Raw genomic sequence first — 12,611 nt, forward strand, 5'->3', positions numbered from 1 at the left:
GCATTCGCCTTCAAGTGTTTCCGGTGGAACAGCTGTTAAGTAACACAGGACTTGGGGTGCTGATTATGCTCTATGGCAGGTCCACAAATTTTAATGAAATATTTTAAACATGCAGAAAACTATATTTATGGGAGATGATCATTTTGGATGACTTTCCATTTTCACCTCACGTACTGAGATTGCAGCAGATTCAAATACCAGCATTTTGAAAAGAGTATTTTTTTCAAACTCTTAATAGTATGAGTTTTCTTCTCCAGGCCAACTAGACGTACTATAGCAGAAAGAGAAGACAGAGAAGCTACAATGGTGCTAAATAAATAATCCAGTTACGGGATTTGTTTAAAAAATCTAGGAATTTTTCACAGTAGTCATTCATTCATTGTGCTGGTATTTGGAAAACATTTATTTCTCATTTATGTTTTCAATTCCATTTTAATTTATGGCATAATTCTTGCGGAACATTCACAGGTAGATAGACTGTAGTTATGGAGTTTACATAAGACATGGGATTTTAGCGGTTCATTTTTAAAAAGATTATGAAGGGAGCCTCCACTCTATTACATTTTTTACACTGTGGGATTTCAGCCCACGTATCAAGTTACAAGATGCTAAGAGAGGGTCAGTTCAGTTCATCATTCTGCCTGAGAGCTGTAGCAGGATCATTTTGCCATTCCTTCTCAAGATCTAAAAATAAAATGGTACACTATTGAGTCTACAGTGGTGTATTACTATACTGGTAGCCTTTACTTCTTGAACACTGGCCTCTAGCTTGCAAGGACAGCAATCATAGGAGCCAGCGGACCCTTAATGACCACAGCCACACCATTTGAAATATTATTTAAGCAATACAAAAAAATTACACCAGAAAGTCTGGTCTAGTGTAGAACTAGTAAGATCCTTGCTTAAACTCTACCCCACTGTTGTAGCCCCAAACGCAACAGAAAGGTACTATGTACTCTGTACTTACCCATGACATTTATTTAGGATAGATTTTTTTTATTGTGGTAAAATATACATAGCAATTACCATCTTAACCATTTTTATGTCTACAGTTCAGTGTTATTAAATACATTCACAGTGTTGTGAAACCATCACCACCATCCAATCCCATAACTCTTTTCACCTTATGAAACTGAAACTCTTTACCCATTAAACAATAACTCCCTATTTCCCCCTCCCCCAGCCTGCGCAACTACCATTATGCCTTCTGTCTTTGTGAGTTTAACTACTCTGAGTAACTCATACAAGTGGAATCATAATAGTTTGTATCTTTTTGTGATTGGGTTATTTCACTTAACATAATGTCCTCAAGGCTCATCCATGTTGTAGGGTACTGCAGAATTTCCTTCCTCCTTTTTTAGTTAACATACGGTGTTATATTAATTTCAGGTGTACAATATAGTGATTTAGCAATTCCATACATCACCCAGTGCTCATCAAAAGTGCACTCCTTAATCCGCATCACCTGATTAACCCATTCCCCCCCCCACCCCTCCGCTCTGGTAACCATCAGTTTATTCTCTATAGTTAAGAGTTTCTTGGTTTGTCTCTTTCTCTTTTTTTAATCTTTGCTCATCTGTTCTGTTCTTTAAATTCCACATATGAATGAGATCATATGGTATTTGTCTTCTTTTTTTTTTTTTTTTTAAAGATTTTATTTATTTGACAGAGAGAGACACAGCAAGAGAGGGAACACAAGCAGGGGGAGGGGGAGAGGGAGAAGCAGGCTTCCCGCCAAGCAGGGAGCCTGATGCGGGGCTCGATCCCAGAACCCTGGGATCATGACCTGAGCTGAAGGCAGACGCTTAACGACTGAGCCACCCAGGCGCCCCGGTATTTTTCTTTCTCTGATTGACTTATTTCGTTTAGAATTTCCTTCCTCTTTAAGGCTGAATAATATTCCATTGTATGTATACACATTTTACTTATCCATTCATCCATCCATGGACACTTGAGTTGCTTCCATGTTTTAGCTATTGTGAATAATGCTTTTATGAACATGGGTGTGCAAGCATCTCTTTGAGACTGTACTTATAATTCTTTTGGTATATACGTAGACACCTATTTATTTTTTTATACTGGCTCCAAATAGCTTAAGTAATTTAAATAACCAGACTGTTAAATAGACTGCTCATTCAACATGGGCAAATTCATTCTTCTTTCATTGGAAAATATTTACTGAGAGCTTTCTTTGTGGTCAAGAATGGGCTAGATCCTGGGGGTACAATGATAGCAAAAATAACTTGGAAATACAAATGATAAGAGCATTTTCTTTGACTTAGGAAAAAAACCCCACCAGTTAAATATACTGACCAATGTCCATCCCTGTAATAAAGGGTGAAGATGATTAGAGAATTCACAAAGTGTTCTTTCTTACCTTTATTTTTACTCCTGTTCTGTGGTAAAGACTCAAGTATTTTCTTGTGAAGATGACATGCTTTTTCATTATTCCATGACGGAGTTCCAAGGAGTCAGGCTTACATTTAAAGGATGGCATTTAAACACTTTCTAAATAATTCAAGTACTGTATCAATTGAGTAACGCTCAAGAGCTGGTTTAAAATTCCTCTGTAGGGGCGCCTGGGTGGTACAGTTGGTTAAGCATCTGACTCTTGGTTTTGGCTCAGGGTCGAGATCTCAGGGTCATGATCTCAGGGTCTTTGTGCTCAGAGCAAAGTCTGCTTAAGACTCTCTCTTCCTCTCCCTCTGCCACTCCCCCCTGCTCTCTCTCTAAAATAAATAATTCTTAAAAAAAAATAAAATTCCTTCTGTAATACTCAACAATGAATTGGGATAGGGAAAAGGGGGAAGGAAGGAGTAACATGGGGACAAGAATTCCAGACCAATTCATCCATAGTTCAGTGATCAAAAATGTTACCTGTCTTGTTTCATTTCCAGCTTTTGTTACTATCTTATTTGTTCACTTTCGGATTTTCACTGGATGCCCAAATGAAAGGAAAAATTTGGGGTAGGATCTAACCACAGACAGGTGGACTGTATCTTTTAGTTCCAAAATGATGCTTTCTATCACAGTACCCAGTGGAAAAACAAAGAGGGCCGGGGAGCGCCCAGGGATCCACAAAGCTGTGCAAGGCCTTACTGGCAGGTGCAATACTTTCTCAGAGGTCCTGAAAGTCTCCTTTGAGTTACCTTTGCATGTCTCGGCTCACGTCATCTTCGTGGTGATACAAGATTGTTGATGCCTGTGGCCAAATGAAGGGTTGGCTTATTCATCCAATTTTCCACCAAAAGGAAGAAATGATCAGAGAAGGCCAAAGGGTAACCAGGAACCTCAAATTTTGCCTGAACTTTTCATAAGATTGAGAGACAGGGCTACTTGGGTCTTTCACAAGAGGGATTCTTCTCTGGATTAGAACTGTGATAGTTCCCAACCTTCTAGGGCGACTATTAGGAAAATGGAGGAGGATGGCTGTGAGTCTTTGTGGCTCCAGGAGCCATCTTATCCTTCAATTCTTCATCAGTTGTGATTTCTTCCATGAAGTCTTCCGTAATTTTCTAACTTGGAGTAATTTCTCTTTTCACTGCAACAATATCCTCTCCTCTGCCACTAAGTATTGTATTTCTTATGTTATATACATGTCTGGGCTTTATAACTAAGCCTCTTGGAGGCAGGATCCCCACTAGATTCACCTGTGTATACCCAACTGCACTTACGGTGCCCAGCCCAATCTTTAAAAAAAAAAAAAAAAAGAGATTAATGAATAAGTAGGTAAATTTGAAGAAGACCTGAGATCCTTCAAGTAAGTAGAAGATATAGGTCATTCACTGCAGAGAAAATAGGGTTTCCTGTGTTCCTGGCAGGGAGGGAGATCAGGGAAAGCTGGGGACAAAGCTGGGATGGAATCCACTGACCATGGCATTTCAAGAGCATACATAATGAGTACACTGATGTTGGGGTGCAGCTTTTCAAACCACTACCCGTGCAACTATTTGTTCCATATTTCATTAAGATGGCTAGCATGCTAAAATGTTATCTTGGCATAAACGGAATACTTTTTCTATGAAGGGCATTCTTTTATGTTATTTTGCTGAAAAATCAAAGAAGGCAGGTCCACTCTTAGCATTTTCATTTTACAGGTGAGGATGCTGAAGTGAAGAAGGTTGAATGACTTAATGTTCTTATTCCATTTTCCCTAAGAATGTAGTCAGAAATGAAAACCCAACTTATATTACGAGCACTCATTATTTTGTATGAAGTCAACATTTCAATAAACACCAAGGTCTCATGTAAGTCCAAATTGTTATCATTAGTCAAGTGACATTGAAGGGATTGTTGTGTTTTACAGACTCATTATATTAGGATATTAAAGAAGGCCAGCATGCATCACCTAGCTTGAGTATGGTGATAGATTTGATAGTATTCTCTGAAGTCTTTCTCATTAAATTTGATTTGGCTTGTGTGGTAATATTGTAGTCTTCAACAGGAATGTAGGCAAATGAAGTTAATAATACATTAAAATGAATCATAGTGGAAATCAGGAAGGAGGGGAATAGTTATTGAGTTCCTGCAGGGACTAAAGTTTAGTTAGTTAAAAAAATAACTTGATTCTCCATCTCTGTGAAAAACTTAGCTTTAAAATACAAGTCAACTGTAATTTAAACTTCTGTATTTGGGCTACTTGCCACAAAGGAACATGGGTGTTAAATATAATTAACAGAGATCACAATATTTTCACTAGTTATAGGTAAGGAGGATCAGGCATACTGGAAAAAAATGCCTACTCCAGGTTCTCTGGAGAATAACTAGTGGCCCAAATGACAACCCATATTCTTGTAAAATACACTTTCCAAAAGAGTGAGAGTCCTTTTACTGTTTACAAGTTATGCAAAGAATGAAATACAAAATATTTCCCTTTTTTAGTCACTAAAAATGTGTGTATCTATATTAATGATCACATAAACCTGAGTTTATGCTGGGCACTTTTACTTACAGCTAAAAAAGAAGAGAAAAGATAAGAAAAGAAAAGACCACTAGCACCTACTTAGAATGTGAACCATGTTTATATGAAAACAAGTATTTTGTCATCAGTCTATTTTCCATACCTTTTGCAACTGGAATCTTTATATTTAAAAAATTTTTACTTATTTTTAAAAGATTTTATTTATTTATTTGACAGAGAGAGAGAGAGAGAGGGAGAACATAAGTAGGGGGAGCAGGAGAGGGAGAAGCAGACTCCCCACTGAGCAAGGAGCCCAATGTGGGGCTCAATCCCAGGACCCCGGGATCATGACCTGAGCTGAAGGCAGATGCTTAACTGACTAAGCCAAGCGCCCCTATTTTTAAAAAATTTTTAACAGAAATTAGAATTTTAGTAGTTCCAGAAATATAACAAAGATGGCTTTAAACTGTCCTATATATTGGTAATCTCCTAAAAACTTTACAGGTTTATCTTGTATTCCAAGGCACAGTCTTCATAGAGACCAAATTAGAGTGAGACCAGACAACAGAACAAAAGAGAAGGGAAATATTCATGTCAGCTGTTGAAAACTAGTTTCGTAAGGCAAGGCCTAGAAATCTTTATCTCTGGCATGTTTAGTATGGAATGCATACTTGATTTTCATTCAGCTACTAGAGAAAGGTATTCTACAATGACAGATAGCTTTATCAAAATTACAATTAGCTGGCTTCCTCTGTAGGGAATAGCAGTTGGGTAAGTAAGACTGAAGTGAGAGCTCTTACCAGCTTTCTCAGAAATGATTTCCCCATCATGGGTATTTGGTCAACTGATGAGGTCTACCATGAACATATGGTTTCTAGAGGAATGAGCTGGGATCTGCTAACATTTTTAAAAGGAACACTTAGTAAATGCTGATCTCTAAGCAATAAATTGTCAATTTATTTAATTTTCAAGAAACGTTTTTCAAAAAATATTTTTTTCCTCTAGGATTAACATGCTCATTCTACTTAGATTGTTTACAGTGCTTTTTATTCTGCCTAAATTTTTACAATAAGGTGAAATAAAAGATTCAAAAATGGTTTCATAATACATGGAAGATGAAATCTCACATGGATAGCATATAGTTTGATTCTTACATATGCATGATTAATCAAAATTGTATCCTTAAATGACGACTTGATATTTTTCCAGTTTTACTCAAACACTACTGTGTACCATTTATTTTACCACTGATATTTTTAGGATTAACTTTATTAACAGTATGATATTTTCATGCATTAAATTTTACACTAGTTTTAATATTCACAATGTTTGATTAAGTTCAAATCAACAAATATTCAAGCCTACATGAAAAATGAATGAAATATTACCTTTTCACATAATCAGCTAACCACTTTTTAAGAGTAAAAAGTTAATATTGGGATTTAAAAACCTACATTTCCAATGTTACTGTTAATTCAACCATATATATATTACTTAGGCCACAGGACTGCCCATTAACCTTTCTTGTCGGAGAGCAATTAATCTCTTGAACCACTTTTCCTCAGCATCAGCTTTCTCAATAAATAACTGAAATAAGAAAAAGAAAAAGGAAAAATGTTATTGTTTGCCAATAACTTGGATTTGACCTTATGTAACATAAATTACCTTTACAGAAAACATCTTTCAGCACAAGATTTGGATACTGTTTAACTTTTGGTGACTTCTCAACTGAAGATAATCTATTTGGAATTAATAATGTTTAGAAAGTCTTGGAGAAAAAGTGTAATAGCAACATTGTTTGTTAACAATTTTATGCCGTGTTTTGTGAAGTTTATTTCCTACGCTTTTTCTCAGAGACACAGCGGAATGACACGACTTCAGAGTAGATGGTAAAATACGATGTCCGTGACAGGCTCAGTTCAATGAACCAATGAGAGCTGAGGCAGAAGTAGATCTTTTAGTGCCAGATTTAAAAAACCAACCAACCTCTTCTTTTTGCCTATTTTTGTTAAGCATAGGAAGACTACTTCTAAAAGTCAGACAACACGATTTGGATCATACCAGATTCAAATCCATGTAACTGCTCTAAGGGATGGGGGTCAGCTGCCTATTTCTAGCAAATAGGAATATATGAATCCATTTCCTCCAACAGTCTTTTTGTCATCAGCACAAAATGACAACAGTTTGAATTCATTTCAGTCAAGTAGACTTCAGTGGACATTCTTCAGATCTAAGGATCTTACATTCGGATGGGCCAGAGAATTGTCATCTTGGTACTTGATGGCAGTGGGGATGCTGCTGGGGTCTATTTCTTTTTCACTACTGGGAGGGTCAGGAACTACTGTTGCTGGTCCCGATGTCGCAGCTGCATGCTTCACCTCACTAGGCTCCACGGACTGAAACATGATACATAAATGTTTTATTAATTAGATCACAATATATAATTAAAATTCTGCCTTAACAATATTTTTTATTTGGAATAGCAATTGTTCATTTAGTCTCCTTTGAGATAATACTAATCATAAAAAGACCCTGGGTGATGAGTAAGAAAAATTCTGAAAACAGGCAAAAAAATACAAAAACATGGAGAAAATGTTGATTTTTTTTTTTATGATCAGCATGTTTGTCTTGAGAAATTGGGACTTAGGTGTCTATACTATAGAAAAACACATTTCATAAATCTAAATTCTATTAGTCAAAACAAGCAACAAATCTCCAGCATTCATTTGGTCTCTTTAGAGATGAAAAGCAAATTCAAAGGTTTTGTTTTTGCTTTTTATTTATTTTTATTATTATTATTTCTAAATATTTATTTGAGAGAGAGAGAGCACAAGCAGGGCGGAGGGGTAGTGGGAGAGGGAGAAGAAGACTCCTGCTGAGCAGGGAGCCCGATGCGGGGCTCGATCCCAGGACCCCAGGATCATGACCTGAGCTGAAGGCAGACGCTTAACTGACTGAGCCACCCAGGCACCCTGTTTTTGCTTTTTAAATAACAGCCTCAATGAGATATAATTCACATATCACAATTCATATAGCTTTCAGCATATCCACAGAATTTTGCGACCAACACCACAAGCAACCTCAGAACATTTTCATCCTCCTCCCACAAAACCCCATACCCATTAGCAGTCACTGCTCCCCATTTCTCCCAGCCTCCCCATCCCTATGCATATCATCTATTTTGTCACTATGGATTTGCTTATTCTGGACACTTCATACAAAAGATCATACATTATGTAGTTTCTTGTTGTTGTGGGTTTGTTTTGTTTTCTGTGACTGGCCTCTTTCATTGAGCATGCTTTCAAGGTTCTTCCATGAAAGGCTGAAGCATGTATCAGTACGTCATTCGATTTTATTGCTGAATGATAATATTCCATCATGGAATACTAGTGCCAGGCGCTGGGCTCAGGGCTGCGGATGCGAGGACCGAGAAATCACTGCTGCTGCCTGGAAGAGGCCAGTCATGCTGTGCTCTCTTGCGCTAATTCCCATACTTCCCTGTCTGGGAAAGGAAAAGGCCAGGGAAGTGGCTAATCAGCAGCAAGGCTGCAGGAATGACATGAAATGGACTAGATGAGAAGCTGAAATCGGAAATTAAAATAAAAAAACCCAAGATGACTGGGAGATCAATTCCACTACTCGGCCTTTTTTCTACACCTACTGGTTCTATATGTGTACTTTTTGAACCTCCATTTTCTTTTAATGTAGCTACTTCTGAACATCTACTTCTCTGAGTGAAGGGTAAAACAGATGTCACTGGGAAAAACATCTAGAAAATGAAACCTACACAAATTAGTTAATCCTTTCTTAGAATGATTTATCTTAGAACTGGATATCCATCTTCAGTATTTATTGAGTGCTACTAACTGCTAAGCACTGGGTACACAAGGGAGAGTAAAATAGGTATGTTCCCTGTACCAAGTGGAGATCACATTTTGCTAATGGAACCGACAGATAACTTACAAATAGATATCAAAATAAAGACATAATCACATTGTAACAAGGGACATAGAGATACTTAAAAAAATAACTGTTAAATCTGGCAGTTTTCTTCTTGTATTTTGAAGCCAATACTCCCCCCACCTCCACCCCCAGGTGTCAAACCTTTCTATATTTCCAACATACTAGGCCTAGAAGGCCTACAGCCCTGTATGATATTATACTGACCCTTTATAAAACGGAGGACGTAGATCAGTAAAGCCCAACATTCTGCATAGGGAAAGGTGGGAAGTATGCTAATCTAATGACGTCCAGACATCATTTTTTGGTCTATGCTGCATGCAGAGAACAGAAGAGCATGTCATTCTGCCTGTCTTAGCCATGCTTTGATAGGGCTCAGCTAGGAGACTGGCAGTATTGAACTGCCTTGAAGAATTGTGGAGTGTTGTTATTCTAGTTGCCAAAGATGTGGATCGCACATATTCAGGCGGCAGAGATAACATTCTATTATAAAAGTGAACTGGTCTCATTCTGTTTATACCTACGGTACATTAACATTTTCTTGGAGAAGTGCTTATGTACATTTCAGGTAAAGTTTTCAGAGATTAGGACCAGAGCATGGAAGTTACTATTTAAGTGGATAATTAAAAAATATATGACAGGAATCATCAATTGCTTCTTTATTTTTTATTTTTTTTAAAGATTTTATTTATTTATTTGACAGAGAGAGAGACAGCGAGAGCAGGAACACAAGCAGGGGGAAGGGGAGAGGGAGAAGCAGGCTTCTTGCAGAGCAGGGAGCCCGATGTGGGACTCGATCCCAGGACTCTGGGATCATGACCCGAGCTGAAGGCAGACGCTTAACAACTGAGCCGCCCAGGCGCCCTGCTTCTTTATTTAAGTGAGGAAAACTGTTGGAGAAATTTTGACTATAAAAAAACCCACAACATGGCCACTATCAAGTATCTGGCTTTGAGTAGCACTGCCACCTGGTGGTTCAGTTTGGAAAACTTGTTTTAAAATGTACTTCAAGTAAAAGAGTAAGTTAGACCCTGCTGCTTTAGGGTTATTTATCCTCTTTCTGAACATAGCGGGGTGTCTGCCAGCTACAACTATTTTAGGGTTGAATAACTGGCAATAAGCTTATTTGGGACAGAAGTTTGGAAACAAACTGCATCTTGGTTCTTGAAGATGATATAGCAGGAACTACCAATTATCTACTCACACAAGAGAGAGATGATTGCAGAGAGTTAACCTGTTAAATCTATATATGTTGACGGAGACACATGTCTAGCATGTTATTGGAAATAGCCACTTTCTGGTAACCGCTCCTTAGCTTAATTAGTGGAATTCACACAGCTGAAGAAAGACTCTATCAACTGAAGGGGTGGTTAGTATAGAGAAGCCTTTTTCAAAGATATAAAATTTATGCCAATGTGTGTAGAACTGTCCAGAAGAGAAAGATGTTGAAACCTGGGTCATGAGTAATTCAGTCCTCAAGAGAGTTAGTCTTTGCTGTGCATCAGGGATAGCTCCTATCTCCCCATGATCTGGGTGAAATGGTCCTCAAGATAATTTACCTCCTTTTGCTAAGTAATCTCCTGATAAATAATTCAGCTTCTTGGGCATCCTGAATCGCTACCTTATATTGCAGACACAGACATTTTAGAAACTGGAAAGGGATACCGTTTTCTAAACTAATAAATTGGCCTTCTGTTTTATATTACAGTTGAGTGTAAATTTATTCACTGTTGGCCCATCACTGCTTTTCTGATCATTTTGAAATGCAGTGACTAATAAAAGTCCAGTGTTAGATGGCTAATACTTTAGACTGTTGTACATTCACCAAGGTAAATGCCATCTTCTTCTTTTTTTTTTTTAAGCATACTCCCCTGTTAGTGAATGCTTTCTTTATACTTCAATAGGGAACGTGCACTGAGTTCACAATTATGAGAGACATTGGATGAGTAAAAACAAACATGGGCTCTGGAGTTGAATAAATTTTGTGTGGATGCTCTTGTCATTTATTAGCACTTTGACCATGGGTAATAAAATTTGCTGAGCCTCAGCTTGCTTAGTTTTAAATAAAGGTTACTGGGATTTTAGATAACTTACATATGCTAAATGTCTAGTATTATTGGTAGCTATTATTATTTTAGTCACTTCAAGTTATTTAAATATAAAAAACAAAATGGGGCTATGTTACAACATTGTTTTACAACATTTGCTTCATGCTTTAATGTTTCCAAATGCTGGGCTGAAACAAATTGGCTCAAAGCTGCTGTCTGTACACTAAACCAGTAAGCTACTACATAAAGCTGTAAAGTACTTTTTAAATTATTTGCTTAGGAATACAATAGGTCACCAAGTTTCCAATGAGAATTGTAGGGTCTATAAACCATAAAAAATTACATAAAACAAGCTGTGACCCAACCAAAATGAGAATCCTTGCATCTCCAATTCCTTTTAAGGAAGCCAGAGACAAATGCAGCCCTGAGCATTCAGGAAGAGGAAGAGGTGGAGCAGAAGCAGGGAGAGGAAGAATAATAACAGCTTTTATTTCCTGAGTGTCAGGTGCTTGGCTAACTATTTTATGTAAAGTATCTTGCTCATCCTTATAAAAACTTCTGCCAGGGGTATTACCTCCCTTTTAAGATAAGAGAGCCATGGGGTTATCATGTGGTTTAAGGACACATAGCCAGTAAATGACAGAATCAGACCTGACCCTGCATCTGTCTGACCCTACATATCATGCTTTTGACCACTGCTTCCTAACTGCTAAACCTAAGATTTATTGTTATTTGGTTTTAATTTTAGAGGAAAGAAATAAATGTTGGTAAAATATTTTAATTACATACATTTTTAAGTGGCTCAACTCACAGTGCTGGATTAATATTTCTAGGTTGCTTTTGCTTCTCCCTCATACTTATCCAATCTAGAACTAGCCAGCTCAAGGCCTTCCAGAATTGATTTTATTTCTTTGTGTGAATTATTGTTAAGGGCCACCTCTTTTAAAAGACAGCTGAAACAGTAGATAGGTTTTTCTTGCACAGATTCATGAACATTCCTTATGAAATTGAGAGGCCCCTGTTTCATCTTTTTTTAAAAAAGATTTATTTATTTATTTTAGAGAGAGCGAGAGCATGTGTTGCGGGGGAGGGGCAGAAGGAAAGGGAGAGAGAGAATCTCAAGTAGACTCCCTACTGAGTGTAGAGCCTCACGTGGGGCTCAATCTCACGACCCTGAGATCATGACCTGAACTGAAATCAACAGTCAGATGCTTAACCAACTGAGCCACCCAGGTGCCCCTAGAGGCCCCTATTTCATCTTAATCCTCTCTATCCCTAAAGGTGGCATCTGAATTAGAAGTGCAAGAAAAGCTATATTGAAGGTGAGTGAAAATTCCAACTTGGCATTGAACACTGAAACAACAGAAACTAGTTATTAAAATAATTAATAATGATGGTCCCTTTGATCAGAGATATAGGTGAAATTCCTTTATATTGGTCCCATGGAAAGCCATTTAACTATACAGGCTTTTATTAGAGATTGAGGAAGAAGACTTTTTTCTCTTGGATTTAGTCAGTTAGCTTAAGATTAATAACCTTCAGAGGTTAAGGGGAAATAATCTTTCAAAACTTTTCTAGGGGATACAATGAGGTGAAAACATTACTAATTCTGGAATTGAAATATACAGATATTTTACATTTATACCTTTCAAAAGACTTTTAAGGTAAAACCAGATCTAAAGATTTTCTGTTTTCTCAGCAAG

General features: G+C 37.4%; 1 protein-coding gene across 1 annotated transcript in view; it reads right to left on the reverse strand.

Moving 5' to 3' along the window:
* Window positions 1-5,136: 5,136 nt before the first annotated feature.
* RSRC1 (arginine and serine rich coiled-coil 1) overlaps window positions 5,137-12,611 on the reverse strand; it is a 412,972-nt gene continuing 405,497 nt past the window's right edge. The window contains exons 9-10 of the mRNA XM_064585904.1: window positions 7,144-7,296; window positions 5,137-6,487 (exon numbers count right to left, since the gene is read on the reverse strand). Of these exons, the coding sequence (XP_064441974.1) occupies window positions 6,395-6,487; window positions 7,144-7,296 (246 nt within the window). The 3' untranslated portion in view covers window positions 5,137-6,394. The remainder of the gene's footprint in view (window positions 6,488-7,143; window positions 7,297-12,611) is intronic.

The sequence above is a fragment of the Mirounga angustirostris genome, unplaced genomic scaffold (assembly GCF_029215605.1).
Source record: "Mirounga angustirostris isolate CCGP_5_RB_7025 unplaced genomic scaffold, mMirAng1.0.hap1 SCAF_1, whole genome shotgun sequence".
Classification (NCBI taxonomy): domain Eukaryota; kingdom Metazoa; phylum Chordata; class Mammalia; order Carnivora; family Phocidae; genus Mirounga; species Mirounga angustirostris.